This window comes from Crotalus tigris, unplaced genomic scaffold (genome assembly GCF_016545835.1).
Source record: "Crotalus tigris isolate CLP2741 ecotype Arizona unplaced genomic scaffold, ASM1654583v1 scf7180000018484.1034840, whole genome shotgun sequence".
Taxonomy (NCBI): Eukaryota; Metazoa; Chordata; class Lepidosauria; order Squamata; family Viperidae; genus Crotalus; species Crotalus tigris.
In genome coordinates, this window is record NW_024097032.1 from 215,001 (window position 1) to 241,872 (window position 26,872).

Genomic DNA, 26,872 nt, shown 5'->3' on the forward strand with positions numbered 1-26,872 from the left:
TAAAAGTAGTGCAACCAATTACTGAACCTAAAGGGCAATTACTTTTTCAGATTAGCACACTGCATGTGGATTTTTTTGGTAACATACCTTGGTGTTATTTGTATACAGCAGCAACATCTCTGATGTTTAGTGACAAGTTATGCAAAAAATTCAGAAACTCCAAAAGGGCAAAGATTTTTTTTCACAGAACTATACCTCTGGACAATTTTTATGGGACTTCTCTGTTGAGTTCCAATGCCAAAGGTAATTCTGTGCTTATTCCCACTGCTTTTCAGTTTCTTATTTTTCTCCTCACTTCACTTTGAAATCCATTACTGTTTCCTTTGCTATTCTGAATCTTCATTTCAGTTATGTGCCTAATATTTCTTTCTTTTTTAAAGATTATTGCGAATGCTTGGTAAGTGGATAAAAAGACAGGTCCAAAATATTTGAACAAACTAACTGAAAGGTAAACTGTGCAAGATTAAGGAAGGAAAACATCTGCAGGTTACAAATAATTTTCCAACTTACAATTTCAAATGTTGCCTGAATGATATAGCAGCAGCAACTGAATCTCCACTAATGCTTCTGGAAAGTAATGGCATAAACCTTGCCTACCATCTATCTTCCTTCGCACCTAAAATTATGCATTAGGAAAAACTGTTTTGTTACTTTGTAAGCACTTACATTTTAATCTATTTGAGTTCAGAGGACTTTATATTCCATATCTTTGTGATTTGAATAAGGTTGCCAACTCTTATTTTAAAATGTTTAGCAGTCTGAAATAAATGTAGCTGTCACCATAGTAAACATCAGGTTTGTTTATACTAATCCATCCTTACCTATGACTTAATCCTGAAGAAGAGAAGATATATGGCATGTTCTAGTGAACCTACTTGGGGAGAGTAGTTTTTCAGATACCTCATTAGAAGTAACAGTCTAGGCAAGGTGCATCCTCTGGGAGAACTTAACTCTCCATCCTTGGAATCTTGGTTATTATAGCACCCAAAATCCAGGATGACATCCAATACACTATTCCCCAGGTTTCCAAATATGAGGACTTGTGAAACTGGGTTTAAGGGACCACCTGGGGGATATTTCTGCTGTACCATCCATCTGCTGTTTGACATTACCCCTTGACCTTATCACCTGGTTAATTCCCCTTACTTACTGCTGGAGAATTTATTTCTTTAACTTATAAACACTGTAATCTACTAGGACTGCTAATGGATAACAACCAACCCCAACCAACAAGTGGGAGTTATAGCTTACAGAGTTCATTTTTATTTGATATACTAGTTCTGGCCATTCTTGAAACAGAATGGGCAACAGTTATGTCTTTATTATGCCATGGCTGGATTATTGCAATACATTATATATACGTTTGATCTAATGCCAAGCTTTCGTCGGTCAACTACCGACATCATCAGGGCTTAAAACAAGTCGATGGGAGTCTCCTTTATAGTGTTGGCCAGTTTTTGCACACGGCTCCTGGACGTCACCAGTCCACTCAATGGTCCTAATTGATTAAACTGTGTATTGGCTGTTTTCTTGATGTTATTTGAGGCTGCTGCTACGTTATTTACTTCCCTTCCTCCACTCTCCCCCTTTATGTGTATGCTATTATCTATCCCCCCGCCGCTGGCTCCTAAAGCCCGCATATTCCTTTCCCCCCTTTTTTGGCCATTTGTATTCTCTGTATGTATCCAGTCGGTCCCTCTTGCCCTGTTGGGTTGTGGGCTTGATGTTCTTTCCTCATCTTTTCCTTCCGTCGTCCTTCTCATGTCTCCATAGCCATATTCTGCGCCTATATCACCTCTTATGGTCCCTACCCCCTCTTCTTCCTCTTTGGTATTCATTTCATTTTGTGTATTTGATCCTGCCCCCCCTCCCCCGTTCCTATCACTCATCTCCACCTTATTGGGTCCTGGGCTTGTTGTTCTTTCTTCTCCCCATTTTTTAGACGTCCTTCTCGTGTCTCTGTGATTGCCCGCAGGGTTGGTTGCTGGAGTGACCGTTCGTTCCTCCCCCTTTTTTTGGCGTTTGTTGTATGTATGTTGTTGCGATCCTTGCGTTGTATGCGGCATTCCGGGTTATCCTCTCCCCTTGGTTGCAATCGTGTTTTTACCATGGGGCTGTCAACACGTTGTCCGATTGGCTCCGCTCTGCTGTTTCTGAGCTTTGTTGTTTCTGCGCATGTGCAGGTCTTTTTGATGTCATTCGTGGAGCATACTTGGATATCTGACGTAGGGGTTTTTGGCTGGTGTATTTCTACCTTCGCTCTTTCATTGGGGGTGTTATTGTACTCCCTAGTGTCCTGAGGAATCCGGGGGACCTCCTGCTGTGTTGGATTCCGTTCCCCCGTTTAACAGCTCTTGTGTTCTTTTTGAGTGTGTACATACCCCCAGGGGAAAAGCTTCTATTGGTCGTTCACTGACAACCACTGTCTGATTGTCCATGGATTGTGATGTTGCTTCCACTCCCCGTTATCCTATCTCTCTGATCTTGTAGCACGCAAATAGAGTGTCTTCGTTGGGATTCCTGATATTGTTTATCCCACGTTCTCAAGGCCTGATGTGCCAGGCAGAGTTCTATGTGCCGGTTTATCAAGTTTTTATCGGAGCCAATTCTCTTTAAGTAGGCGGCCTCCTTTAGTAGTGTCGCTGGATAGGGTACGTACATCAGTGAGGTCGAACTGGTGGCCAAAGTCAGCCATATGTGTCTATACCTGTGAGTGCTGTTCACACCTTTTAACAGCCAGCTTGTGCTCATGCACCCGGGTCTTCAATCTTTTGGAGGTCTCCCCAACATAATTGCAGGGGCAGTCTTTGCAATTAATCCTGTACACCACCGATTTTTCTGTGTTGGGGAGTGGATCTTTAGGGTGCATGATCCTGGAGTGCAGTGTCTGGTCCGGTTTATGGGCTACCTTTATGTTATGGGGGACTAGTAGCCTAGCTGTTGTTTCAGACACGTTGTTGATGTATGGGAGGGGGATGCGTATTGCCTGTGGTGATGTCCTGCTGGTCTGTGAATTCTCCTGGGGTTTGGGTGGTGCACTGAGACGTTTGATGAAACTTACTAGATAGCCGTTGTGTTTGCAGACGCGGAAGAGATGGGTCCTTTCCTCTGCTTTTGCTTTGGTTGTGCTACAGTGAGAGTCTATCCATTTAAACAATGTTCTGAAGCAGCTTGCTTTATGGGCCACCGGATGGTTACTCTTGTAATGGAGGATTCTATTAGTGTGTGTTGGTTTTCGGTATACCCTTGTATGTAGGGTTCCATCTGGCTGACGGCTGATTAGCACATCCAAGAAGGCCTCCGCTGTAAACTTGTTGTCTGGGTATACTGAGTTCAGTGTGTCCATAAAGCTTGTTTTTTGGCATCTTTTGATAATAATGAACGTGTCATCCACATAACGGACCCAGAACTTAGGTCAGTATTTGGTCATCGCTGTAAGCTCCAACCATTGGAGGACGGCTTCTGCTATTATGCTTGAGATAGAGGATCCTATTGGTGTCCCTTTAACTTGTTCATATGTGGTCCCTTGAAAGGTGAAGTACGTTTTTAAACACGCCTCTATCAATTTCACTAAATCCTCGGTTTGCAAAGAGTCCTGGTGTTGTTCTTTGCCCTCTTCATTCAGGTGGTCTCTTAAAACTGTGACTGCCAGGTCTTGTGGGATGGAGGTGAAGAGTGAGGTGACATCAAAGGACACCATCATCTCATCATCCTCCACTCTCAGGGGTCTAATTCTTTCGAGGAACTCTTCTGTCAACTTTATGGTAGTTGCATTGTTACTTGCAAGATGGCTGATCCGGTTGCTCAGCCATCTGGCCAGCTCCGAGGCTGGAGTGCCTCTGAATGAGACGATAGGGCGGAGGGGAACGCCTTCCTTATGGAGGAAGCCATCGCTGAGTCACCCGGGCGTATCCTCCTCAAGGTGTCATTAACTATCTTCTTGCCACGTTTGAAGTTGTTAAGTAACTTGTTAATGTGATTTTTAAGTGCAGTCATGGGATCCTTACTGATGACTTTATATGCTGCCTCATCTCTAAGTAGTGTTAACGCTTTGTCCGTGTAGTGTGCCCTGTCTATGACTACCGTCACCCTCCCCTTATCTGCCAGTAATATGACAATGGAGCTATCCTTTCTAAGCTGTTCCGAGGCTTCCCTTTCCTCTTTGGACAGTATCTGGCAGCGCTTATGGTTCATCAGTAGTCCCGTGACCCATTGCCTAATGGAGTTCTTGACTTCATCTCCTACCTCAATGCGATATATGGCAGGCTCCAGTGCTGCTACAAAGTCTAATGTCCGTGCGTCCATCAGGTTGTGTCCTGTGTTTCATTGTAACAGGGTAAGCTGTGGACAAGTCAATACCTTAGAGGATAGGTGTGGTAATGCCATACTTGGAATACTGCATCCAGTTTTGGTCACCACGATGTAAAAAAGATGTTGAGACTCTAGAAAGAGTACAGAGAAGAGCAACAGAGATGATTAGGGGACTGGAGGCTAAAACATATAAGGAACGGTTGCTAGAATTGGGTATGTCTAGTTTAACGAAGAGAAGGACAATGGGGGACATGATAGCAGTATTCCAATATCTCAGGGGCTGCCATAAAGAAGAGGGAATTAAGCTATTTTCCAAAGCACCTGAAGGCAGGACAAGAAGCAACGGGTGGAAACTAATTAAGGAGAGAAGCAACCTAGAACTAAGGAGAACCTTCCTGACAGTTAGAACAATGAACCAGTGGAACAACCTGCCTCCAGAAGCAGTGAATGCTCCAACACTGGAAGTTTTTAAGAAGAGACTGGACAGCCATTTGTCCGAAATGGTATAGGGTTTCCTGCCTGAGCAGGGGGTTGGACTAGATGACCTCCAAGGTCCCTTCCAACTTTACTACTATTATTATTATTATAAAATCCACAACTGAAGTAACAATTTAGGCCACTAAGCCCAACTCCTTACTCAGTACAGAAATTCAAATTAAGACACTCCAAATATATGGCTATCTAGTCTCTGATTGAATATATTAAAACCAGCCCATCATCCTGCTAGATAATTGGACAAATTCCTCTCATTGTTTGAAAGTTTTCTTAAACAATCATAAGTTACTTTATTGTAACTTGAACTCTGAAATAAAAGATAAAATTTTGATCTTCTTTCTATGAAACATACAAGAATCAGTTTGGTCCAGTGGTTAAAGTATCCAGGGAGACTGAGTTCAAATTCCACCTTAGGCATGAAAGCTGGCTTGGTGACTTTGGCCCAGTCAATCTCAGCCCAGCTCATCTTACAGGGTATTGTTGTGGGGAAAATAGGAGGAAAGAATATTTTTGTGTGTGCTGCCTTGAGTTATTTATTAAAAAATAATGGCAGGATATAAATAAACATCTTTTCAGCTATATGAAGAGTTACCAAAGATCCACTTAATTATTTTCTTTCAAGTCATCTTAAATAGCACGGGTATAACATGAGCCACATTTCCCCCCCCCCCCATTTTTTTTTTAACAAACTTGCCTAACAAACTTTTCGAAATTCAAAACTCTGTAGCAATGTTGTAGACACCAAAATCTCAATTTAATAGACTTTTGGGAGAGAGGTGCCATCCATTAAATGTGGATTTGTGATTTTACATCAATTTATTATGTTTTGAATTACATATTAGAAATGGCATCATTTGCAGTAAAATCTTCATAGGATTAATGTCTTAATTACTAGTGTCCATTTAACAAAAAAATGTCCATTTAAACAAAGGTTTTATGGCAACTTTCATTTAGTCCAGGGTTTTCTTTCTCTTGTGTCAACGTGCTATTGTTTATTATTTGTGTCAAGTTGCAGTTTATCTTTTAAATGTTCTGATAAATTGTTCTTTCCCTTTCTCTTAATTTATAGCTTTTCTGTTAAATATATTTCCATATACAAAAATAATAATAGTTCCTTTAAAAAAAATTCCTTGGAAACAGAACTGTTTAGCAATGTGCTTAAGCCTACATTTTTAAAATCCAGTTCTGTAGACTGAAAAGAACTATTTTACTTCAAATTTGTGCTGTTCTCTCAAACACTCTTACAAATATATTTGTTAATATACTAAAAATAGTTGTATTCAAAAATCCACTGACATGCAATTTAAAAATATGGACAATGATTCAACGGTATGGTCAGAAAAATGGGTTTTGTTCCAATTTTTCATTTCAGTAAAGTAATCCCTCTCTGAAGTTGAAATTGCTGCTACTGCAATTTTACTGCCATTTAACAATACCATAGATGGTGCATATAAATTACATAAACTGGGACCCAATCTCAGAAGAGAAAGTCAGAACACCTGTTAGGCAAAAAATGTTCAGGCCCCTTCACCATAGTCATCAAGTGTTAGCCATTTTAATGATGGAAATGCTTACAATAAGAAGAATAAGATTTTCCATCTGGTGTTGGAGGATAAGACTAGGGTAGCTCTTTTAGTGTAGACCAATCACAACAGATTTCAAAAGCGATCCATTAAAGCTACAGGAGGAAAATAGGTACTTGGCTACAAAAACTATGCATGCCAATTTGATGCTGAGAGAGTTCCACTGAATATGACAAGAAAACTTTTGAATAAATATGTATCATACTTTGCTAAAGAGTAAGGGGACCAGACTTGCTTGTCTAGTATATGGGTAATGGGTGATTTTAAGCCCAAAAGATACACTTATTTAATAAAGGGACACCTATCCATCACTCTATCCATCAATTTACAGCAATGTTCTTCTCACACTGACCCCTGAACCACATCTGAGACACACAAGAGCAGCTACTGTTTTCTGCTATTGAAAGACGAAAACGTGTCACACATCATAGAGATAATTGTTGTGAGTGGAAGGAGGATTAAGAGATTCCAAGTAATAAAACAAAAAATTGCAAAACCAGGGAGTGATTTTTTTTCCTCTGTGAAATGGAAGAGTAGTCAAGAATATGATAGAAGTGTATCAGAGCAAGTACTTCTAGAAAGAGAAGCATGAACTCTAGAAAAAACAATTAATAGAAAAATATTTTTGATAAATATGGTGCAAATACAATCTTTAGACTCACAATCCCTAAACTATTAAGCCTTATTTGTCTGCTGTTTCTGACTCAGTATTTTCCAAATACACTTCTTTATATTATATAAAGCAGTGGTTCTCAACCTGTGGGTCGGAACCCCATTTGGGGTTGAACGACCATTTCACAGGGGTCACCAAACAACGCAGTCCGCCATTTTTTCCCCCTTTTCCTTAGCTGTGCTACTCCCTTTTATCCTATTGGCTTTTGAAAGCCAATAGAATAGACTCTCTTGAATAGAGTCTAATTCTATTGGCTTTCAAAAGCCAGTAGGAATTGTCCAGGCTGTCTCTACCCTGCTGAGCCCGCCAAAAGTCCCATTCTGCAAACGGTGCTGCACTAGTTGAGTAGTCCTCGACTTACGACCGGTTGAGTAGTCCTCGATTTACGACCAGTTGGGGTCGTGGCATTAAAAAGGTTGAGAACCACTGATATAAAGCATTATTCTGGAAATCCCAACAGAATAATAATTCAGACAAAACTTAGATTCAGCAAATTCTGTCCATTAACCAAAGTCCAAAGTTTGCTACAGTCCAAATATAACCTGTAAACCTAGCATTTAATCTACTACACAGTGAAACAGGAGTGATCCAACTAAGTATCAACAGTTCTTTTTACATTATCTAGTATAGACATTTATATCACTCTCTAATAAAATTCCACGGTTAACTTACTTAAAAATAAATGTAACTGCTCCTTTACACTGCTCTCTCTCCCCCCAAAAAAACATTACACATTTATATTATTATTACAAGAAAATGCCTCAAGAAAAACTGATGGGAATGTTGCCCAAGCACTGTAAATTTACTTACTCCAGCTAAATTGATTTAACACAGTGAAAAATGTTATGGAATTTACTTTTCAGGCTAGTCATTCAGCCTGAGCATATGGGGATTTACTAAGAGAATGAATGCATAAATATAACTAAATAAAAACTACACTGAGAAATCAACTGATTAAGTTTCCCCTATTTTTAAAGCTAAGTAATTGTCTAGCTTCTCTCCTTCTGGGAGTGTATTTGCTTATAAGCATTGGGGATATATATTAAAATTGTCAGTAATACCAATATCAACATTTTGTTTTCAGAAGAATTCTGGGGGTTATGTTTTTTTTTTAAAAAAGCTCATTTATGTGCATTGGATTAATTATTAATTTCAAATCCTGTCACTGAAGCAATGACTCTGAAGACCATTTTTAAGATAATATAAATATAAAACCTTTAATGACAAGAAAAAAAACAGTAAAAACAATTTTACAACAGAATATCATCATATAGAGAAAACTATTCTGTTCCCCAAAACTGATATCAAGTCAACATTTCTGTATCTGGATGGTTGAATCCTAATTTTATGCTCCATGCCAAAGTAATAGAATTGTCTCTAAAATATATTTTCATACAAAGATCAAAAATATCACTACAAATCACAGAACTAAACAAAATATATATATACCATGTGCTAATCACAGACTATGTAGGCTGATACAAAACTGAACACATGGCAATATACATCACAATTTTATATACATCACAGTATGTAAAGGAGCGTTTAAACTAAAAAGACATTGACATATAATAAAATCAGCATACAGACATTTTGGTTAGTAGGCAATTTTTTTTTTTAAATTAAATTTTAGGGGTCTAAGAAAAATAAATGCATTATTGCTTTTTTAAATTTTAAGAGATCTGATTACAAATATAATTCTGATGGGAGTTAATCTTTAAATAACTTTATTTATGAGTGTACAGGATTTTTAAGCAGGTATTATTTTAGGACTGTGCATGTTTCAAAAATGATTCTCAAGAAGTGCTTCAGACCACAATTCCTTTGAGCAGTACCTCTCTTGTTTATTTTTTTCCCAAAAGGTTCCATTAGAATAATAAAACTTTTTGGAAATTTCATCTAAAACTATGGCTGAAATTAATATTGGAGTAAGGAGAAGTTCAGAGGTTGCAGCTCACTGTGTTCCTCAAAAATGACAATAATATTAAATGCTAGGTCAATTATTTCTTACCTTATCCTTCAGCTAATTTTTAACTATAAATATACAAAAGTGATATAAAATGTTCACTAGACAATTCTAATTATGTTTACAAAAAAGTACATTTGGAATTTTATTTTCACTTAACTATTTTAAAGAGTTAATATAGCTATAAAACAATACAAAAAAATCTGGCTGTCAAAATATTTCAGTATTTTGATTAAGGCTTTCTAATAACTAAGCTTCAACAGTTGTAAACTAGTCAACCATTTCAAAGTCAAAGGCTATGATCCAGAACTTCATCTGCACAACAAGATCCTACTGCCAACTATGGCAGATGGAGCTTTGTAAGCAGCTCATTCTCACAGCTGGCAACAGGGAAGTCCTTGTGCACACAGGACTTCCTGGATGGATCATATAACGAAACTGGACAGCTAAGAAACTAAAAATTCCTAATCCTAGCAAATTTGTGTTTGCTTTTGTTAAATCATATTTTAAAATTCACTAGCTTCTGAAGAAAGCTATCCTTGTTTCTCATTTTTAAAAAAAAAATAAATCACATAGCTAAAAGCATCAAACTGTTAATTTGCAGTTTCTTCTGGCATTTGACTACAATGGGCCTAGACCACTATTGTGCAATAACAAATTATTCTTTTTTAAAATGAAAGTTTTTCACTTCTTATTTTTATATAAATTTGTTAATAGAATTTAGAGTATATAATAAATAGTTACATTAAACTGCACAGCAATCATACCATAGTCATAAGCATGCTCTCAGAAATAAATGCCATTCTCTGGAACTCATTTTCAGCTAAATTAATACAGGACTGCATATTTAATACCAGAAATTTGTAACATGAAAATTACTATAGGTAATTTTTCAGGGTAAACGTACCCTAAATAGTGTACTCTATGTATATTATTTTCTCTTCTTTAAAATCTATCATGAGCAAAAAACAGATAAACCTAAATACTGTAGGAAAATACAGTATTCTTCCTAAAATTGTCAGTTTAGCAAACAAAAAGGTTTCTTGCTTAAAAATTGCTGGTGAAGCAAGCCACCTAATTAGGTAAAAAGTTAAAATTCTCTGAGGAGAAAAGAATTGCATTAGAAACTCGATAGCAATTGATTAAAAAGGTTAATAGATCATCAATTTGTAATCTGAATGAGGTACATGAAATTTTAATCCCAAAAATACTTGTTCAAGTGTCAACTTGATCATATTATTTGGAATTTTTAAGAATTAAAAATTTAAATGATTAATATTTACTAGGGCATAAAACAATTACAAATTTAAAAAAATTAACATAAAACTGATCAATATCTTTTTATCCTACACTTTCTGAAGTTAAGGCAGCAACATACATGATTATGTGTCATGTTTGTATGCAGTGTCCTGTCAGATTGGAAAGGCCTATAAACCACACAAAATCTATTTTGAATGTATGGATGTACAGTATGTGCACAGGCAGGCATATTTTTTTAAGGAAATACCACCTTCTAAGGTTCCAAAAATACAGATATTGTAACAAAGTAAACTGATATTCACAAACTGTATCATACAGTAATTTGGCACCCTGTGAGTGGAAGTCTGAGCAGAGCTAACCAAGAGGTGGCCTACCATTCTGCCCTGGTGATCTGTAAAAATGACTTTATGTCAAGCAGTTTCTGATGAATGTTTTCAGAAGGGGTTGAGCCTATCAGAAATAAATGATTACATTAGACATCCTCTCCAAACCAAATTATTTGTTCTTTGTTCAAGTTTCTACACCAATATATATTTCTGCATTAGAGAAGGCAATGAAATTCAGCATTATGTCAAATAATCTTGCCCCTCAGAATCCATGTATGACATCTTCCAAGATGACCAAACAGCATTATAGGGAAAACAAAGACTAAAATAAAATAAGTGTCACATTCAAACCAAGAATTAATGACTTTTTGCACTCTTGAAATTTTGCAGAAATAGAATGTTCATTTAATTTATAACATGTTTATTTATTTATTGTTTCTCATCATATATCTAAAATCCTGATTCTGAAATACTTACATTTTAATTCTGCTGTTTTAAATATGCCAACTGAATCTATCACCAACCACAAGAATGGAATTTTATGACTAGGATCTGGTGCCCTTCAGATATGTCAACTTCAGGACCCAATAGCTCCACCTAGCATAGCCAAATAATCTAAAATACAACCACATAATCCTGTCTATTTTAACACTGAGGTTAAAAGAGAGATCCAAACGCAGTTATTTTCACCAGCAATAGTATTACATTTTAGTTAGATTAAACCACTGATTTACCTCAATTAGTAGGCTATGTTTAATGGACAAAATCTGCTGAACAGGGATATATATGCCTTGCTTGAACAATACTATGACTGAAGGAAGACAGAGGAGGAAGGGAACAAAGGCTCTGAAATCAGTGGAGGGGCAACTGGCAGACTGTACCACTAAGTGCTGCTTATGAAGAGGAAGAAGGGAGATACTTTTGAGAGAGAGGCAATATGCACCAGCCCTGCCATATCCACTGGCTTTTCTTACTTGCTGTGATTGGGCTATCCCCCTTCAGTCCATTTGTCTATTAAATAAAGGGTGCACTATGATGTAATTATATCAGGGACAAAAATGTTTTTGGTTTCTTAAAAAACCCTGGTAACAGGTTATTTAACATTTGGCATTGTGATTGCTTTATAGCACAGCAAGAATATACTAAAGCAACAGGCACAAGAAAAAACTTGAAGATTCCACTTTTGGAATGGTTTTTAAAAAGTCTGACTTACCCAAAAAAAAATCAATACACTTCTCCCATAGGTTCATGATGCAAAATTCTATAATCAAGGCTTGTAGATTTGTAATTATGGTATGTCAGCTACATTTAAAGAAGAGTGTTAAAAGATTGTTAAAGTTAAACTAACACAATTGCAATGTGAATTGTCTTAGTCTCATTCTAATCTACTGGTGTCAGTTTCATTTAATCAAAGAGAAACTATGGGCAAATGTCAGTACTACTTTCACATGTCCCTAACATACTACATTCATTTAGCAGCTCTTAAAGCCTGTGATATTGAAATAGCTAAAAAAAAGCGAGCAGTTTAACAGACAAATCAAGACATTTAAAAACATCTATTAAACATCTATTAAAGCAAAAATATTACACTCATTGAAGCTACAGTGATATAGATTCTATATCATTTAACAAAATCCAGCTATTAAGTATATAATAGGAATAGCAATAGCATTTAGGCTTATATGTTGCCCCATAGCACTTTACAGCACTTTCTGGGCAGTTTACAAAGCATTATTTGCATATTGCCCCCAACAATCTGGGTCCTCATTTTACTGACCTTGGAAGAATGGAAGATTGAATCAACCTTGAGGCCCATCAGGATCAAACTACAGGCTCTGGGCAGAGTTTGCCTGCAATACTGCACTTTAACCACTGTGCCACTAGGGCTCCAAGATAATTAATCACTGCGCAATAAAAATACAAGGGTCCAAGAAGAGTAATAAAATGTTTAGTTCATTTCTATTAATGGAGTGATGGTTAAGCTTGATACAGTACAGACAGATTAACTAGTTTGCCCACCCAAAAAACCCCCCATAATTCCCCAAAACTGAATTCTGCATGCACTGAGCTGCTGTGGAAGGAGAGCTCAGATTTCCAAAACTAAATAACTCTGATTTTCAATATGTAGCAAAAATAAGCAATTTCCTTTGTCTGTCCATGAAAAATATATCCATGAAGATTAGAACCTACAGAATTATTAGATCCAATCAAAATAATGCCTGGTGAGACAAAAGGCACAGTAGTATTTCTCCACTAGTATTACTTAAAGTTGCAAAGACAAAATAAAGGCCAAACGGATATTTTAAAGAAATATATTTATGTGTACAATATAACTGATAGAAATGATACGTAGAAATAATATTTTCATTTGTTCATACCACCATCAAGTCTTGAAGACTTGTTTTTAAGTAGAAGTGTGCATGAGGTGGTTATAGGTAATACTTATAAACTATAGCCAATAACACTTTTGTAGGTAAATAGAGACTCTGTATACTGTGTTCAGCATTGCATTACTGTGTACGATCCAAAATTCCTGTATTTCCAGTGAAAACGCACAAGTATGGTTGGTTGTGGTCAGTTCCTTAATGTAAGAAATATGAGAGTAATATATTCAGCCATATGCTGTGCAACTCATCATCATTCATGGGACAAAGTTGATCCAATAGATGACTACAAGGAATTTATTTTATGTCTCACCTTTCTCCTCTGGTAATTAACAAAAATTAACAAGATAAAAACAAAGCAGAAAAAGTTAAAGATAAAATTAACACAATTTTTTGTTAATTAACAATTAGAAACTTGTCAAAAGAGGTGTATCTTTAGATTTTCTAAATGTTGAGAAAGTGGGGGACAGAGTGCATTCCTATACATAAAGTCCTCTGCTATGAGCCAGAAATATGGACCTTTGATAGCAGTCATTTCAAAATAACCTTTCCAGAAGATTTAACAGCCAGTTAGACTATAAACTGATTGATTAAAAATCAATATTACGGTAACTTAAATTGCACCTGATAAGCAATAGGTCACTAATGCAAGTATTTCAATACAATCATCGTGATTCCTGTATTCTCACACAAGCTATAGTCTAGTTGTTATATTTTGTACCAAATGCAACCTCTTCAAAAGTAGCATTATAGAGAGCAAATTCAGGAACAGTTGGGAGTTAAAAAACACCCCAGCTGATAAAACTACTCTTTAATAGATACCACAATCAGAATATGAATGCTGACAAACAACATCTTTAGATTACTAGATTTAACCTTTCCAGACAATTATCAAACTTATTTAACAAATTGACTGCTGTACTGCTCCTTATTTTGCAGAAGAAAGCAAAGTGTTGTCAATACGACTACGCTCAGCACTTTCAGGTAGATACCGAAGAATATTGGGTCACTATAGATCAGCGGTTCTCAACCTGGGGGTCGAACAACCCTTTCACAGGGGTCGCCTAAGACATGGGTCGGCAACCCGCTGGGGCAGTGGCCAGCGGGGGCATCGCACCCCGGGAAGCCGAGCCGGTCACATGTCTCCCCAGGTTGGGCAGAGCGGCAGTCATGGCTGAGGCAGCGGCCACATCTCTCTGGCTGAGTGAGGCCGGAGAGGCACGGGCAGCTGCGCCCCTTCACCACCCTCCTGCTGTTGCCTGGCTGCCACGGGGCTCTCCACCTCGGCCCCATCGGTGGCGCCAGTGCCGCCGCCGCCCTCGGTGCTGCAGGAGAAGGAGACCTTGGGCTGCAAGGGCGGCGATCAGGACTCGCCTCATCCCCGCAGTGGCATTCCCTATTGCCAGTGCAGCCGTCCATGGTGCATGGGACCCCGACGATGCTGCAGTGGCCGCCGCCAGAGCCGCCGCCTCCCATCCTGCTCCCCCTCCCCGCCCATTTGGCTAAGGGGGCGGCGGGGACCCTTGACAATGCTGCAGTGGCCGCCACCAGAGCCACTGCCTCCTGTCCTGCTCCCCCTCCCCGCCATTCGGCTGAGGATGCGGCAGGGCGGCAGCCAGGCCGGGGGCGGCGGGACCTCCGACGATGCTGCAGCGGCCGCCGCTGTGCTACCGCCGCCACCGGACCTGCTGCTTCCCGTCCTGCTCCCCCTCCCTGCACATTCAGTGCCATCTGCCTTTCGTTCTCTCTCTCTCTCTCTCCTCAACTGGAGAGAGGGGGAGAGAGAGAGAGAGAGAGAGGAAAGAAAGAGAAGAGAGAGAAAAGAGAGGAAAGAGAGAAAGAGAAAGAAGAGAGAGGAAAGAGAAAGAGGAAAGAAAGAGAAGAGAGAGAGGAAAGAGAAAGAGGAAAGAGAAAGAGAAGAGAAAGAGAGGAAAGAGAAAGAGAGGAAAGAGAAGAGAAAGAGGAAAGAGAGAGGAAAGAAATGAAAATACATCCGGCATATCAGATATTTACATTACGATTCATAACAGTAGCAAAATTACAGTTATGAAGTAGCAACGAAAATAATTTTATGGTTGGGGGTCACCACAACATGAGGAACTGTATTAAAAGATCGCGGCATTAGAAAGGTTGAGAACCACTGCTATAGATGAACAGCCTGTGTTTCAAATTGATCTTCACCATCTTCTAAGCATAATTTGACAAAGTCATTGGAAGTTAGTTGTATACAAACTAGGAAGCAGCAGTAGTCATTTGGAAGGATATCATACTGAATGATACTGAAACCTACCAATAGGTCCAAAAGAACACACACAGTAACATTCCACATATTTAATTCACAGCACAGAGCATTTACCAAGCCAATCAAATCAGTTGCAGTATTATATACTAGTGGAAAATTCACTGAAATATGTGCAGATAATCAGCATTATTTGCATGTGATGCAAAGCTATTGGTCCTACAAAACTATTATCTTTTTCAGAAATCAAATACTTAAAATTGGTTTAGAGGTGCACTACTCTCCAGCTCCAAGGAAGGGTTTCTTCAACACAGTCTTATTAGCAATGCATATTTTGAAAGTGATTTGGAAAAAAATGCTTCAAACCTTATGCAAACACAGCACATTTCTACTACATGCACCCTTAAGTCACACCACTTTACCTAATCTTCTGGCCCAGCAAAGATTTAACTATTTCCTATGCAATTATCCCAATGGTATAGATCAACAAGTTATGGTGGAATAGAAATTTTATTCCCCAGTTATAAAATCTAGGGACTACAACTGGGAAAATAAAAATTCCTTCAATGAAAGACCCATCTCAGCAACTGGTCACAGCCATTACCTACAGACAGAAAAGGACCACATATATTTTTACAAAATTCTGTTAAGATCCACAGACCGAAGAAACAGAAATAAAACAATTCAAGCAATGCAATTTTAAGATGCTATCAGATATGAGTTTGATTGTTTTTGGAGGGCAAGAAGGAACTTCTTACTGAAATAATGGTAAACTGAGAAGATTAAGAAATATCTGTGAGTGTGTTTGATTTAAAGAAAACAAGATCAGGGAAATTTACAATAAAACATTTGTGTGTTTTATGTGTGTATGCACATGTGTGCAAAGCAACATTGAAGCAGTGAAGCAGAGAAATTCCTATGTTGTAAGGGCCTTTCCAGATTGCCATTATATTTAAGTGCATGAAGAGCCATATCATTTATTCATCAGTCAAGACAAATGTTTCATTCTGTGCAGACACACAGAAAACCTATGAGAAACTCTTGAGGTCTAGAAGGTATGTACATACGAACTATGTATGGATTTTGAAACGTACAAATCATTAATAAAATAAGCAAACAATTTAAAATACAGGAAGTCCTCACTTACCGACCATAACAACTTCACTGCTAAGCCACAAAGATGAAAGGGGAAACTTCATATGACTGCAGAGTTATATCAATTTCATTTAAGTGAATTTAAGTGAAACAGCCATGCTCACTGAATCTGATATTACATGATTGTAACTTGTGACTTCCTGAGGGCTTCACCGTTGACTTTCAAAAGCCAGCTGTGAAGGTCATAAATGGGAATCATGTGACTGTGGAATGCTGTACCTGTCATAAGCGTGCACTCGTTACCAAGAGTTTGAAGCATGACCATGGGGCCACTGCAAGTTTGAGGACCAGTCATAGATCTCCTTTTTCAGCACCATCGTAATTTTGAACATTCACTGAGCAAGAGTGTTACATTGATAACAAAAAATGATAAGTTACTTACTATCCGTTTTGCTAGTATTTAGCAAATGAAGTAGTGTTTTTATCTGAAAGGAAGATGTTCTAAATTTAAGATACTCTACCGACTTCCACAGGAACAGAAAGAAAAAATATTGTAAATTCAAAAGTTTTATTCACTGCCCAGCTTGTCAAACTAGCACTGCCAACTCCAGCTGAAACAGGTCCTAGACATTTCCCCCAGATGTGTCATTTTTGCCTGCATAAATATATCAGTCAGAAACCCATGCTCCAAAAACGGGGGTCAGAAGAAAAAAGAGTTAATAGGTGTTGATTAAAATTAATTGCCTGTAAAATAAGATATGTCATTTGTAAAACTAATTGATTCTCATCTGCATATGGCACTCATTCTCACACACAAAAATACACAACTGCACATGCACATTTCCCTTCCCCCGAACAGAAAGAACCAATGAGGAAAGAACTCCAGGATGAAGCTGTGATAAGAAGAATAACTGCTGCCCTCAAAAGGGAAAATAAGGGAACAAAACTTCCTGGACAAAAGGAAGGAAAGAGAACCTGTGTGTTTGTACACACATCCACCTAACAGCCTCACCCAAGCAGTGGGTTGTCTTCAGACTTGCCAAGACATCTAGCTTTTCAGCATCTCATGCTTATACTTTTATTTTGAAAAGTTTCTAGTTATATCAAGGACTGTTAAGGGGAGCCCCTGTACTATCAGATATTATTAGGGATTAAATATATTTTTGTTGGTGCTGAAATAAGAAAGTTGATAGTACATATCTCTCAAGAAAGGCATTACAAAAATATTTTCTTCCCCATGACATGTTAAGCCTACAAAACTGCAACATTTTGCTGCAAACCAAATTTTGATGCATTAACTGATCATTAAGCCATTTCATAACCTGCTGTAATATTAAGACTATATTTGGAGCATTATAAAAGCCTGTGAATTCATGACAATACTGTGTTACTTAACTGTAATCCCATTTCTGTCCGACCCATCCCTACCCCATCCAGAACACACAATTACATAAGTAATCTGCAAGTAGCCATAAGAAGATTCTGGATAGAAGTCAAACAGCCTAAACTGAAAGAAAACAGAACTGGATATAGATTAGCAAATGCTCAATCAACATCTTTTACTCTTCACAAAAATGGGTATGAAGTAAATACGTAAAGATTACTTTATCATATTTGTATGTCACATGTTCTCAGCAAAGCTAATGCTTGCTATTTTAAAATGATTTCCCACTCTACCAGCTAAAGAAGTTGTCTTTGTGACTGAATGAGATCTACAAAACAGTGAATGCTATTACATGTGTGTATGCACAATATCCACACAGTACACTTCATATGTAGATGTGCTACTCTAAGCAATAAAACTATTATTACATGTGTCTTGGACATAAACTTGAAGCCAGTTCATTTACAGCTGGAAATATGTTTTGACCGTTATGCACATTTAAATGATCATGGAATACCAGTTAGCTGTAGCAAAAATCAAGAAAAAGTGTGGATAGATTACAACTGACATTTGTGAATCAAGCAACTTTAGTGGATGTACTCCAATCATCATTAGTAACTGTGGTAAAGAATCTGGAATATACACTTAATACAGGTATTAAGTAGAAAAAACATTCTGGATCAGCTAGCTAAGATACACTGGAGTAACATTTCCTCCATATAAAGATAGCACAATCAGTGGGTGAAAATGATAGTTCAGTATATCCAGACAGTTATAGGTTAGCAAAGGCTCCATTTACCTTCTCGCCTCAGGAAAAAAAATATGTATTTAAGGTGTCCGTAATCACAAAGCTGTGTCTACAAAACAGTATATGAACAGGCATAAAACTGCATATTCTCTTGCTGCCAAGTAGAAGCTGCCTATTTACCAATGAAAAGAGGTCCTAGCTTTGGGGTAAAAGATGGAAGGGGAAAAAACCAAATTTGCTTAGCGAACCTAGAAATTGGAGCGGCAGGTTCAATTTCACATTCGGCCACCGACCAATCAACATCTCTTAATTTAACCTTTCTCACAGGACTGTTGCACGCAGGGAAAGTGTTCTTCTTGAGTAAAAAAAACCGACATAACATACATGCATGGAAGTGTATACCAAGTTGATGCTTCCTCTTCCAGCCAATGCGTCGATAGAAGACAGTTAAATCGCGGCCCTGCGAGTTTCATTCTCCTTCTGGAAACAGCAACTCACCTTCCCATGCCACGCTCCCCCGTACAAGGCCCTACTCGTCACATACTCACCGTTTTACTACGCCTGTTTTTATTTTGATCTGTCTGATGCGAGGGTCGGCCATGGAGAGATTGGGGCAGTAAGCGAAAACGGCCAGCAGCGACGGAACGAAATGCTAACACAAAACAGGTAACAAGAGAAGACAAACGCCACAACCAACAACCCAACACCATTCAAAGGGTATAACGCATGCGCTAAATAAACGTATTCAATTAACTCCGCCTTTCAGTGGATTGTACCACTGAAGAGGGGGGGGGAGACTTTAAAGGCAAGGGCAGGAAATGATGGATCATCTTTGGAAAATAAACTTCTTCCCCTTGGAGCTGTTCTACTGTAAATCTCGTTCTGCTCAAATGAAAAAGAAACGACTGTGTTGCCGAAGAGCAATTTGATGTTGTAGGTCCTAAATCTCACCCCAGTACAGTATTAATAGATCGCCTTAGAGAAAACAAAAGTCTTCATACTAAACCGTTATTTGCTGAGTCATGCTTCAGTGATGGAATTCATTAAACATCAACCTAAAGTTATAAGCAGACTCCTAAATGCACATACATACATACATAAATAGAATTATTTAATTTTGACAATAGCAATAACTGAAGAATTGCAAGCAGTGTATTTAGAATTGTCTTGTTTATAAAAGCTGTCTCTTTGTTCCGTTTTTTTCACTTTTGAAAATCCTGATAATTGTAAATAGAGGATGAGTATCAAAATTCCGCTAGTTCCTTGTATGAGAGAGTGTAAGTATAGCATAACAGCACAATTTTATAATAGCTAGTCTGATGTCTAGTTTGATTCTGTGAAGTGGGATTCCAAATAAGTCTTAGACTATAATACTATAGTCCAGAATATTTAATCTTAGCAACTTCAAGGGGTTGTATTCCTTATTTTTCCTCCCAGTTTGGTCATGATTTCTATTTATGGACAAAGCTTTTTGTCTAATCCTACCAAGCTTTGCTGCAGCAGCCTTAGGTTTCCCTGCCTTTCCATACAAATGCTAGCAAGGGCCAATCCTGTTTAGCTTTGTCAGATTAACCAAGATCAATTAGACATAGGTACAAGAAATTAAATGAGTGTTACATTCTCTTATAATTATAGATCTCCAACATGTTCCCTCAATTTCCTATTTTACTTTTATTTGTTTTTCAAAACAGATAGAGGCACTTCAAAACTATGGTCTGCAAATATCTTTTTTTAAAAAAACAATGTTTATGGGTCCTGTGGGATCTGAGAGGCATTTGTGGAAGTATAATTGGATTAGAGGATGGTGCTTGGCATTATAGCATTTCATCTTTAAAAGCAATAAAGCATGGTAGATACCATATCGTAGCCCATAGGTGCCATGTTGGAGAATAGCATGATATGACAATCAGTGATGGACAAGCTTAATTTCCCTAAAGCAGGAAAACCTTTCATTTTTTTTTCTAGGTGGTGGAACAAGAGAAAGAAGAGGGGAGGAGAGGGGAGATTCTCAGATCCCTGCTATGTGCCTCTCAGACACATATAAGAACAATCAGTTGCCATAAGTACAAGTGGCTTCCCAAAGGTGGATTTTGAATGTTTCCCTTTCTACTTTGCTTTAGAAAACTTGCACCCCCCCCCTTTTGCCATTAGTTTCTTATACAATCCCATCAGGTTTCTGCAGAACATAGTTTGAAAATTCATTCTGGCAGCCAGAAAGATTTAAAAAGTTATCACAAAAATATCAAATATTTTTTCTGAAGAAAGTTTTAGTTGAGCTGGAGACAACAGTGCTGAGATCAATTTATTCTGGTTGGACTAAGAAGGCAGTATCTCCTTGTGTTTGATGCAGAATGAAGCAATGCCTATATATTCATTCTAGTTAACTATACTATTGAAAAACTACTTACAGCCTGGGAAATTTAGAGCTTGTATATGAACACAACTCTGGCCTCCTCTAATAAAAACAACATGTTATGAGGTTGTGTAAAGATTCCTGCCCTCAAAAGCACCTGAAATGCATTAATAGTAGTAGTAGTAGTAGTAGTAGTAGTAGTAGTAGTAGTAGTAGTAGTAGTAGTAGTAGTAGTAGTAGTAGTAGTGATAATAATATAAATTACAGAATGCCATACCGGCTCGGATGTCACCCGGGTTAACAAGATCCGCGCTATATATTGGAGTTCCTGGATATCTGGTGAAAAATGGGTTACAGGACTCAGGACTGTTGGCTGAGCAACCAGGGCCAGCAGCTGCAGAACTACTGGAAGAAAAGTGTTTACCCGTCGCAGATACACAGTGATGGAAAACAAAGAAATAATGATCTGTTACTACAGATCAAGTCCAACAAGACGAGGATATCTAAAACGAATGCACCAGTTCTGGAAAGAACAACATCCAGAATCAGAAATAACAGAACAGAGACTAGCAGATCAACGCCGATTTATAATACGAAATAAAGTATTCACAGAAACAGAATTGGACGAACTGCAAAGGTTTACCCAGGGCAAAGAAATCAAAGCCTTACCAGAAGTAATTCAGAATGTAGAGGCAAACCAGGGGGAGTTGGCAGTGAAGGAATCCAGCAGAGATATACAACTGTTCTCATTTGGAAACCAGGCACCTCTACCTCAGGAAGAACAAAACCCTCTAACTAAAGAAATAAAAGAATTGAAACAAAGAATAACTGAGCATCTAGAACAGCACAAAAACAACAGAATAAGGCTGCCTGCATTGAAGCTTGTTCCAAAGAAACAGCTAGCACAAACATTAAAAGATGCAAATACTGCAATATCAAGTATAAGCACCAATTCACTGCAAGAAACAAACCAACTAATGTACAGCACAGCTGCAGTTATAACTGAATACCTGGGATGCAAAATCAACAAAGAAGAAAAACAAACACATTTTATGCACCACAAAAATGGAAGGTTAGACTAGAAAATAAGATCAACAAGTTAAGATTACATGCAAGCAAGCTAGAACAGATGAAAAAAAAGAAGCTGAAGAACAAGAAGACCAAAGAATACCTAATCAAGAAATACCAATTAGAAACAAGGAAGACCAAGGAAGCACTGAAAATAATAAAACAACAAATAACAGCTATAGCCAGGAAAAGCAGTAGATATGAAGCTCGAATTGCAAACTATAGGCAGAACCTCCAATTTCAATCCAATCAGAAACGTTTCTACCAATCCATCAATGGAGAAACTGCAATGAATCAGTCAGTACCTGACAAGGAAGAAACAGTGCAGTTCTGGAAGCAGATATGGGATAACCCAAAGAAATACAACAAGGATGCGGCTTGGTTAAAAGAGGTGGATGCAAATAAAACAGAAGTTGAAATGAAAGAACTAGTAATAACAACAAAAATGGTAGAAAAAAGAGCAAGGAAAATCAAAAACTGGTCAGCACCAGGTGAAGATGAACTGCATGGGTTTTGGTTGAAACATCTAACTGTTATACACCCACTCATTGCCAAGCAGTTCAACAATATACTACAAGGAGGAGAAATTGAAAAGCGGCTAACAACTGGGAAAACCTACCTAATAATGAAAAATCCAGCAAAAGGGGCAACACCAGGCAACTACAGACCAATTACCTGCTTACCAACAACTTTCAAATTACTAACTGGTGTGGTAGCTGATGCAGTACAACAGATCTAGTTGAAAACAATCTCCTTCCACCTGAGCAGAAAGGAAACCGCCCCAATAGCAGAGGAACAAAAGATCAACTCCTAATAGACAAAATGATCTTGGAAAACTGCAAGAGAAGGAAGACCAACCTGAATGTGGCATGGATTGACTACAAAAAGGCATTTGACTCTCTGCCACATGATTGGATAATAAAGTGCCTAGAAATAACAGGAGTCAGTAGAAACATCAGAAAATTTGTGCAAAGATCGATGGCACAATGGAAGACACAGTTGCAGATCAATGGTGAGAGACTGGGAGAGGTTAATATCAAGAGAGGAATATTTCAAGGAGATTCATTGTCACCATTACTATTTGTTATTGCACTGTTTCCTCTGTCAACAATACTGAATAACTCAGGACATGGCTCTCAAACATCAAAAACATCTGCCAGACTATCCCACCTCCTTTATATGGATGATCTGAAGCTGTATGGAAAAACATCATCTGAAATAGAATCGCTGCTCAACACTGTCCGTATATATAGCCAAGATATTGTAATGGAGTTTGGCTTGGACAAATGTGCCACACTTACTATCAAACAGGAAAAATAGTGAAAACTGAAGGAATCAAGATGCCCCACGAAAATAACATTAAGAGTCTGGATGAGGAAGAGTACTACAAATACGTGGGTATCCTTCAAGCTGACAACATCAAGCACACTGAAGTCAAGAAAAAGATTAGAGGTGAATACATCAAGAGAGTGAAGAAGATCTTAAAGTCCAAACTCAATGGAGGAAATACCATAAAGGCAATCAACACCTGGGCAATTCCAGTCATTAGGTACACAGCTGGAATAGTGGACTGGACTCAAGCAGAACTAAAAGCACTGGATAGGCAGACCAGAAAAATAATGACAATGAATCATGCCCTTCATCCACGCAGTGACATTGATAGACTTTATCTACCAAGGCAAATAGGTGGGCGTGGAATGCTACAAGTACATCAGATGGTTGAAGAAGGAAAAATGGCTTTGGCAGAATATCTGAAGAACAACAATGAAGATGCACTGAAATTAGTATATCAGGAAGGCTTACTGACTACTGGAGAGACCAAACTGGCCTACAAGAAAGACCAAATGAAGAACAGAATAGAGGCACGGGAAGACAAAGCACTACATGGCCAATACATGAAAAAAAATAGCTGGGAAAGCAGATAATAATAAACCTGGCAATGGCTAAGAGCAGGAAAATTGAAGAAAGAGACCGAGGGACTAATTCTGGCTGCACAAGACCAAGCTTAAGGACAAATGCATACAAAGTCAAAATTGAGAAGACAGCAACAGACAGTAAGTGCCACCTATGCAAAGAAGCTGAAGAAACAGTGGACCACCTGGTAAGCTGCTGCAAGAAGATTGCACAGACTGACTACAAGCAGCGGCATGACAAAGTAGCAACAATGGTGCATTGGAAGATCTGCAAAAAATATCATTTGCCTGTAAGCAAAAACTGGTGGGATCATAAAATAGAGAAAGTCATAGAAAATGATAAAATTAAACTGCTCTGGGACTTCAGAATTCAAACAGACAAGCACCTGCAACATAACACCCCAGACTTAACAATTGTCGATAAGAAAGACAAAAAAGTCTGGATAGTGGACGTGGCAGTGCCTGGAGACAGCAGAATAGAAGAGAAAGAACTGGAGAAGATAACAAAATACAAAGACCTACAAATAGAAATAGAAAGACTGTGGCAAAAGCAAGCAAGGGTAGTACCAATAGTCATAGGCTCCTTGGGTGCAATCCCAAAACAACTGGAGCACCACTTGAACACAATTGGCATTGATAAATTCGCTATTAGTCAATTGCAAAAGGCGGCCTTACTAGGAACTGCTTCCATCCTGCAACGATATCTGTAATACCATCAAACATCCACATCTGCCTATCCCAGGTCCTGGGTAAGGACTCGATAGGTAGACAAAATGCCAAATCCAGTCTGAACATCTGGCTGACTGTGCGATGATCCAAAATAATAATAATAATAAGGTTGGAAGGGACCTTGGAGGTCATCGAGTCCAACCCTCTGTGATAGGTTGTTGTACAGTAACATAGGTCTGGCTTTAACCACAAGTTCATAACAGCAACAACAGTCTCCAGACCACCTTTGCTACTTAGAAAACTAGCATCAGATGAAAAATGAACGTGCATTAAAGTTACATATTCTTTTTCAACACCATAACCATGACTGTTGTCAAGTGATAGTCGGAAGTCACACCCCTCTTGACCGGTGCATTTGGAATTTTTATTTTTATTTTGGGGTTAATATAACAGAAATGAGCATCACCCCCTAGAGTCGGAAATAATTGGACAGGGAAAACTTTTATCTTTAATAGGCTCCACAGCTTGAAACAATTTGGAAACCCTTGATTGAATTATCCAGCTCAGTCTAACTATTTACCTATTTAATCTTTGGGCAGAGAATTTTCCAGAACCACTGAAAATAACACTGTGGTAATTAGGTCCAATGGTTCCAAAGGGAGAGCCCTTTTGTTATTACTGTACAGTTTTAATCCTTTTGTATACACAGTAACAGAAAACTGCCATACAATTTAGAGATAAGTATATAGAGCAAGAGAAAGACTTTCTTCAAGAAAACCAAATAAGGCTTGATTTGAGCATATACAAAATAAAACTGAATTCTTCCTCTGCTTCATCTACTTATCTGATACATTTTAAAATTACTTATCTGATACATTTTAAAATTGGTGTGCTTTCTGTTCCTGCCTCCTGGAAGATTTTATCTCACAAAAATTCTCTTCTTTCCTTTTCTAAAGCTAGTTGCTGCTGTCAAAGAAAACGCAGAAAAACCTCTTTCCCCTCTGTCTGACTTCAATAGGAATGGGAAGTGAATTGCTTTTGCTTGAAGTTTTAGCCAACCAGTCACTTCCAAACTTGCTTTCCATCTTAAAGGTAGAAAGGATTGTCTCTGTTTCTGGATGTGCTCTGTTCCCATGGGAATCTTTAGAAACTAGTGTTGTTAGCATTCCTCTTAAAACAGATCAAACAGTTATTGTGAAGATGTCAGCAATGTGGCTTATAGGGACAGAATTTCCCTTTATTTACATGAACTCTTTGTAATGAAATCCACCCTAATTACAGCCTCATTTCTCTAAGATGACTGAAAAAATTGTTTTGCCAACAATTTGTCCAACAATTTACAATGAATGATTTCATATAACTCCATAAACTATAAATCTTGTTTGCAAAGCACAGTGACTAAATTCATACAATTCACCAAGCCAATTCCAAAATCACTACTGTATGGCTTAGCCATAATATTTCACAAGTCTGGGTGCACCAATGTATTATTTTCTAGTGAGATCAGGTCTCCTTTAGACATTCTACTAGCCACACAAAAGCTGTTTATGAGTACAAGCTTTGCTGGGTGAATATGTAAATGGGCAATTATTTGGAAAGAGCTAATAGAACAAACATTTCCTGCAATATCAACACAAATTCCCCTTCCACTGACTCTTACATGTGTTGTAGGAGTACAAAAAAAATACAAGTCAAGAACTAATCAGCACAGGGAAGTAGCTTCTATGTATTAGGGAGAACATCTACATTTGTTTAAATATGAGGATTTCCCATTTAGTGAGTTAGACAGTACATCTATATTCATTTGTGCCTGCACAGAAAGATTGGTGCTATTTCTATGTGTGGGGTGAAAATATCATCATTATTGTTTCCTAGCTCATTTCCACTTGATAGAGACTCTGAGAACAGGGTGAGGGGTAGCAAAGGAGAATGGAATTTATGTACATGCATTAAAGAGTGAATGCATTCTTTTGTGAATGATTTATTAAAGGACTTTCCTCACAGATGAAGAGAGATCTGATATAACACCTCTTTGTTCTGACACATTTTGTAATCCTGATGTGTAGTTTTTAATGTATCATGTTACATTAAGTTTAGCCCATGACCGTGTAACATAAATTTTTGTAAAAGGAGAAACATAACATGATGCTGTCTTTAGAAGACACCCTTTTTCACATTCTTTTTCCCATGAATAGCCAAACTACAAACCAAGGTAACAGATAAAGTGAATCACATCCACAAACCAGCCTATTTTTTCTTAGATAATTTTGCTCATTCTTATGTAGTCAATTATTTCAGTCAGGTTTCATGTTGCAATACATGATGAATTTGATGGACATATTTTGGGATTACTCTTAGTTAGATTTTATTCAGTGCCAACCAAAAGTAACAGAGATTTAAGATAG

The 26,872-nt window shown here is 38.0% G+C and overlaps 1 protein-coding gene across 1 annotated transcript in view; it reads right to left on the reverse strand.

Annotated features, from left to right (window-relative positions):
• The window catches only part of TBCA (tubulin folding cofactor A), a 38,742-nt gene extending 19,546 nt beyond the window's left edge, over positions 1-19,196 (reverse strand). Inside the window, exon 1 of the mRNA XM_039352814.1 lies at positions 19,013-19,196. Within this exon, the coding sequence (XP_039208748.1) occupies positions 19,013-19,065 (53 nt within the window). The 5' untranslated portion in view covers positions 19,066-19,196. The remainder of the gene's footprint in view (positions 1-19,012) is intronic.
• Between the last annotated feature and the right edge of the window lie 7,676 nt (positions 19,197-26,872).